The 6,883-nt window shown below is 37.0% G+C and overlaps 1 protein-coding gene across 1 annotated transcript in view; it reads right to left on the bottom strand.

Annotated features, from left to right (window-relative positions):
- Window positions 1–6,883, bottom strand: part of CD96 (CD96 molecule) — a 165,933-nt gene that overhangs the window by 98,365 nt on the left and 60,685 nt on the right. The window contains exons 6-7 of the mRNA XM_007947438.1: window positions 4,612–4,702; window positions 1,888–2,076 (exon numbers count right to left, since the gene is read on the bottom strand). Coding sequence (XP_007945629.1) covers window positions 1,888–2,076; window positions 4,612–4,702 — 280 coding nt within the window. The remainder of the gene's footprint in view (window positions 1–1,887; window positions 2,077–4,611; window positions 4,703–6,883) is intronic.

The following is a 6,883-nucleotide window of genomic DNA, read 5'->3' as shown; positions in this document are numbered from 1 at the left end:
TGCTTTCCACAATGGTTGTACCATTTGACAGTCCCACCAGCAGTGTACGAGAGTCCCAATCTCTCCACAACCTCGCCAGCATTTGTTATTTTCTGTCTTGTTGAACTTTGGCTGAGCATGTTCTTCCTTTTTGGTTTTGTAACTCAAGGTCTTTACACATTTCATTATAATACTTTCCTTTGTCTTCTTGAACTGCCCTTTGAAATCTCTGTTCAGTTCCTTTATTTCATTATTTTTTCCATTCACTTTAGCTATTCTGAGTTCAAGAGCAAATTTCAGAGTCTCATCTGACATTCATTTTGGTCTTCTCTTCCCTTCCTGTCCTGTTAATGATAGGCTTTCTTCATGTATGATGTTCTTGATGTCATCCCACAACTCATCTGGTCATCAGTCATTGGTGTTCATGTGTCAAATGAGATATAATTAAGGTTGTATTTTGTCTCTCGTCAACTTATTTTAATTTTTTTTTGCTTCAACATGGACTTGCACATGAGTAATTTATGGTCTATTCCATAGCTCCTGGCCTTGTTTTGACTGATATTATTGAACCTCTGTAATGACTCTTTCTACAGATATACTTAATCCAATTCTTATGTATTCCATCTGTCAAGGTCACATGTTATGGCTGCCATTTATGTTGTTGAAAAACGGTGTTTGCAACGAATAAGTCATTGGTCTTGCAAAATTCTATCATGTGATCTGGCATCATTTCCATCACCAGGGCCATATTTTCCAACTACACATGCTTCATCTTTGTTTCCAGCTTTTGCATTCCAATCACCAGTAATAATCAATACATCTTAATTGCATGTTTAGTCAATTTTAGACTGCAGAAGTTGATCAAAATTTTCAGTTTCTTCATCTTTGGCTTTAGTGGTTGGTGTGTAAATTTGAATAATAGTAGTATCACTGGCCTTCCTTGTAGACATATGGATATTATCCTATCACAGACAGCATTATACTTCAGGATAGAACTTGAAACTTTTTTTTTTTTTTTAATGATGAATGTAATGCCAATCCTTTTCAATTTGTCATTCCAGGCATAGTAGACCATATGATTGTCTGTATCAAAATGGACAATACCAGTTCATTTCAGCTCACTAATGCCTGTGATATCTGTAATTATGTGGTCCATTTCAGTTTTCACAACTTCTAATATTCCTAGACTCATACTTCATACATTCCACATTCTGATTATTAATGGATGTTTGCAGCTATTTCATCCCATTTTGAGTCATGCCACATCAGCAAATGGAGGTCCTGAAGGCTTTACTCCATCTATGTTATTAAGGTTGACTCTACTTTGAGGAGACATCTCTTCCCTAGTTTTATTTTGAGTTCCTTCCAACCTGACAGGTTCATCTTCTGGCACTATACCAGACAATGTTTCATGACTATTCATAACTTTCTAGTAATATATCAGACAGTGTTTCACTGCTATTCATAAAGTTTTCAGTGACCAGTTTTTTTCAGAAGTGAATCTCCCTGCCCATCTTTCCAGTCTGTCTTTGTCTGAAAGCTCTGCTGAAACCCATCTACCGTGACTGATCCTGCTAGTATTTGAAATACCAATGGAATAGCCTCCAGCCTTATATCAACACATAATCCACTACAGTATGAAGAACTGACAGATGAGTAGTGGGAACATAGGAATCATGGGAATATAGAGACCAGCTATTCTTTATTCGAAGGGATTCTTTTCATTAGAACCTCATTTGTCAAAAATATTTACTAACTTGAATTTTAACTATTATGAATTATATAGAGAGTTTTCCAATATTGTGGACAATATTTTAGAAATAATGAGTATCTTATTTGTTCCAATTAGACATGTTCTGAACTTAGGATAGGCTTAGTCAGCCTTATTGACCTCATTAGACAACTCACCTAAAGAAAAATAAATCTTTTCAGATGAGATTCTCCACACTTTATTCCCAGGACCTGGAGACTGAGCCACACACCAGATGGTCAGGTTGTTTGACTGGGTTGGTTCATTAATGTACAGCCTTGTCAATACAGACTTCAGTTCCAAACATCCACCTTTGCTTTTTCTCTCTTCATTAGTAATGTGTATTACTAAAAGACAGAGCAAAACATGGTTAAGTTATCAACTTTTTCTATATGAACCATATAGTGATGTCAAATCATGGCTGGAGACGTTTCACTGTATGTTGTTGTTGTTATGTGCCGTTGAGTCGGTCTTGTCTTATTTCGACCCCTCCTTGGGTTTTCGTGGCAGTATCACTATAGAAGTAGATTGCCCAACCTTCCTTCCGAGGAGTGGCTGGTGGGTTTGAACCGCCAGCCTTCTGGTGAGCAGTCAAGTGCCTTAGGCACTATGCTACCAGAGCTCCCATTTCACTGTATGGCCATGTGAAATCTAAACTAGTCAAACTGCAGACTCTGTGCAGTGAGAGCTAATTCTCCTGGGCCTGGAATTAACATGTGCTGCTTCACTCAAGGTCCTGTATGGCACTTATGCTTGGTCAAAGTATGAACCATACTGATTAATAGAGTGCTTTGTGATAATGGGCTCAAGGGATCTTGGGGCAGATTGCCCCAACTTGTCAGCATTTTTTAGTGATAACACTGAAATGGATGATTTGTCCCTGGTCTCCAGGAGAGTTTTGTTGTCTAGTCTGTTTATGTATCAGGAATATATCTACACAACCCCCAGAAAGATAGAGAATAACCATAGCTGAGACACCATGTTGGTAGCTCTTGATCTGAGAAGAAATTCACACCTGACATCTCCAGACGCCTTACTGTAAATCTATGTGTGTGATGCATATCCTTACTTTGATGGTGTTGCTATATTATACCCTTTTTCCTGAAATAAGTTGTAAATTGATTAATACCCCTCTCCCCCCAAAAAAAGACCCTGCCATCAAGTCGATTTCTCATAGCAACCCTAGAGGACAGAATAGATCTGCCCCACAGAATTTCCAAGGCTGTAAATTTTCACAGAAGCAGACTGACTCATCCTTCTCTTCCAGAGCAACTGATAAGTTAGAGTTGCCAACATTTTGGTTAGCAGTCCAATGCTGATTAATAAGCAATTATCATTTTGGGTTCTGTTAGTCTTCTTTATCAATGGAACCCTGTTTTAACTATCTTTGTTAGTTCAGCCTCCAAACAGCATATATGGCAGCAAGAAATGAGTGTAAAACTATTATGGTGGGCCATCTCTTTAGATTATAGGTCCTCAATGCTAGTTCCAAAGTTATTGAAACAAATGCAGTTGTATACTGATGAGATTCAAAGCACACTGTCTGCCTCAAGGCTGCGAGTGTAACAGGGTGCTTCAAATCTAGGAGTTAATGGATTACTTCAACCTTGGGGCTTTGCCTCAGGGCTGAGAGGATAATGTTGTTGTTCTTTTGTGCCTCCTGTGTCATAGCGACCCCTCCTTGGGTTTCTGAGGCAGTATCACTATAGAAGTAGATTGCCCAACCTTCCTTCCCAGGAGTGGCTGGTGGGTTTGAACCACCAGGCTTCTGGTTAGCTGTCAAGTGTCTTAGGCACTATGCTACCAGAGCTCCTGCGTTGTTGTTGTTGTTGTTGTTGTTGTTGTTATGTGTTGTCGAGTTGGACCCGACTCACAGCGACGCCTCCTTGGATTTCCGAGGCAGTATCACTATGGAAGTAGATTACCCCATTTTTCTTCCGAGGAGCTCCTGTGGGTACCTCAAATAAGTTTGTTTTTTTTTTTAACAAGAGAATATATTTATAATTAACTTTAACAGATATTTTCAATGAATCTTGTCAAACCCACTGATACCATTGTTGTGATTTTAAAGTAAACTAATAACAAAACAAATCGTCTCAAAATGCATCAAGTGATAAATGTAGTTATTCATCAACATAAGCTTTTAATTTTATTGATTAAAATAATAATACAGCAAGAGTTATGTGACCCAGTCTCTGTTGAGTGTATTTTGGGCTCTGAGGAAAAATGAGACAGGAGAAAGGAGAAGGGCTGTGGTCTGGGGGTAGAGTAGGGTGGAGTGCAAGGGATGGCTGGGAAGATTCTGACAGAGGCTGCCATCATCATCTCCCATGAAAAAATATGCTTTGTGCTTTATCACCTGAGTTTTTCTCAGTGTTTGTTCTCGCTCCAGGAACTTTTAATTCTCCTGGTGAACTTGTTCCTTGACATGGAGCCAAGTCCTTTACATATACTTCTAGTTTGCTTTTCTTTTCCCCCTTCCCCTCACCTACACATAAGAAAAAGCTAAAATAATTAGCTTATTGATTTGAGTAATGGTATTAATGAAATAAATGCAATTAATAAAACTATGTTGAATTAAAGTTCTTGCTTTCATATGAGATCTGCTTTTGCTAAATTAAGACATTAGTGTTTGCATGCGGTTTGACAAAGTCAACTGTATTTCTTTTATTCCAGGAAATGTTACCTCCGGTTCCTTTGGAAGAGCCACATGTGATATCAGAAAATGGCATTTGGTAGGTAAGACAATGTTTTTCTTGGAATGAGAATTATTATTAAATGTCAAGATCAGCTTGGGCAATGACAACTTCTACTTTGTGTTCCTTGTTCTTTGTTTTCTTTCTTTCTTTTCCAAACCCATTTCCATGGACTAATTTGCTCACCTTCTTTTTCACCTTGAAGAAGTCCTCCATCTAGAAACCATGTGAGATTAGCTGTGGGAAATACATTCCTCAGTGAACAGGTAAATGTTCTCTGGGGCAAAAAGAAAGCAGGAAGTTTTATTTGAAAATTCAGAAGAAACTTTTTCTTTACATCTACACCAATATTCACATTAGAGAAACAATTGGCAAAAATGATTTCTTTTTTTCTTTTTTTTTTTTAACTTTTAGCTGGATAATGTAAAAGGCAGGGTTTCCCTTTAAAATAGATTGTGGATTATAAACTGGCTATCTCCTACAGAAATATTCTATATTTATGGCTAGAACTATACTAATGTTGCAAGTCTGGATTCTGAATCCTAGGAGAAAGGAAATCACAATATTGCATAGGCAGAGTAAAATAGTACTACATGGAAACAAAGAACAGGAGGAGGATGCTGTCACAGGCAGAAGCCAGAGAATGTTCTATTAGAAAAAAGAATCTAAAAGATACACTCATGTTGTTACCATTCACCAAATAATGTGTTTGTAGTCACATACACACACATGCACACACACACACACATTTTAATACAGACATCTCATTTTCTGACTTCTACAGAGTTGTTCTAATTTAAAAATTTATATATTTTCTTAAGGACTTTATGTTGTTGTTATTTGCCGTCGAGTCAGCCCTGACTCATAGCGACCCCTCCTTGGGTTTCCGAGGCAGTATCACTACGGAAGTAGGATTGCCCAACCTTCCTTCCGAGGAGTGGCTGGTGGGTTTGAACTGCCAGCCTTCTGGTTAGCAGTCAAGTGCCTTAGGCACTATGCTACCAGAGCTCCTAAGGACTTTATAGTGTAGGCAAAACATGCCTTATTATTATGATTTGATTGATGGGGAAACCAAGACAGAGGGATTAAAGAGAGTGGAAAGTAGTAGTTAATGGCACAATTAGAAACTATGTTAGCTCAATTACATTCCAGGATATTTCCTGCTAAAACACATTATATTAAAATAAGAAAGTGATGGAATAACAAGTAATTACAAAAGTAGAGAGTTTAGATTTAGGATTAATTATGCTTTTTTTCCAAAATTATTTAAGAAGAGTTTGTTCTTTGGAAAATGGTCATTTCTTCAACAGCCTGATAAAGATACCCTGTAAAACTATCCTATTCCCCTTATTTTTATCTGATCATCTGAAAAATTATAATCTCATTTATAGCTACTTACTTATTTTCCACCAAGAGACATATTTGTTTTACATAGGATCAGACCTGGTTCTTAGTTCACATATATTCTCCACAACTGATAAATATATTAGTTAACCTGTATAGAGTCTGGGTGTGCCAATTTCCCCAAATTGATGAATATATTAATTAACCAGTTTTTGAGACTGGGTGTGCAATTTTCCCAAATTCTAGTTACTCCCAAAGTCTAGACCTACATGAGAAACCAGACTCAGGTATACTAACTAACACTTTCCTGGTGAGCTCATAGTGAGGTGCAGCTTAATATCTCTCAGGATACCACCACAAAGATTCCAAGGAAACAATGAGACTTTCAGAGCGGGCTAACTGCCATAGCTCCTAGTATTTCCATCTCATTAACACTTGTTTTTTTTCCAGACACATGCATATAGTGGGGAAGGAAAGTCATGAAACTGTGCTTCTCTTTGCTCTGGAAATTAAAGGTAAATAAATAAACCAATTCCAGAAAATGCATTCTTATTAACAAAAAATATATTAGCTCATTTAATCCAATAAAATACCAAACATTGATGTATATCTAGGTGATTTTGAAGTGAGATAAGAAATACAGAAGAAATGTTAAACAAACAAACAAACAAAAAGTTGTAAATGATTGTGTTAAAGCCAATACCTTTAACCATCTTCATGATTCATTTCCTCCATGCTCAGTTAACCTACCAAAGTGATGATGTTCTGCTAATATCAGGAACATGTGGGGTTACATTACTTTATGAGGGCTACTGGCTCAATGAAGGAATCCCTTATCAACTACTGAAAAATTGAAGAATCAAATTTGAAAATGAGCTGGTAAGTTCATATATTCTACAGTGATTTATATTTCTAATATTCTATACCATCTCTAGACTTTGTGTTTAAATATTTGGTTCAGGAACATGGCTCTTGTCCTAAATTCCTCCCAGCCTCTCTAAAATTGAAAAGTCTTAAACTTAATTCAACTTAGTATCAAAGGTCTTCTGAATCCTCAAGCATATTTGGTTTTGCTGAACAAATGGAATTCTTTACAATTGGGAACTTACATTTA

The sequence above is a fragment of the Orycteropus afer genome, unplaced genomic scaffold, assembly GCF_000298275.1.
Source record: "Orycteropus afer afer isolate SDZICR_OR568_19922 unplaced genomic scaffold, OryAfe1.0 scaffold00184, whole genome shotgun sequence".
NCBI classification, from domain to species: Eukaryota; Metazoa; Chordata; class Mammalia; order Tubulidentata; family Orycteropodidae; genus Orycteropus; species Orycteropus afer.
Note: the sequence above shows the minus strand (reverse complement) of the source record. Positions and strands in the feature narration are given on the sequence as shown.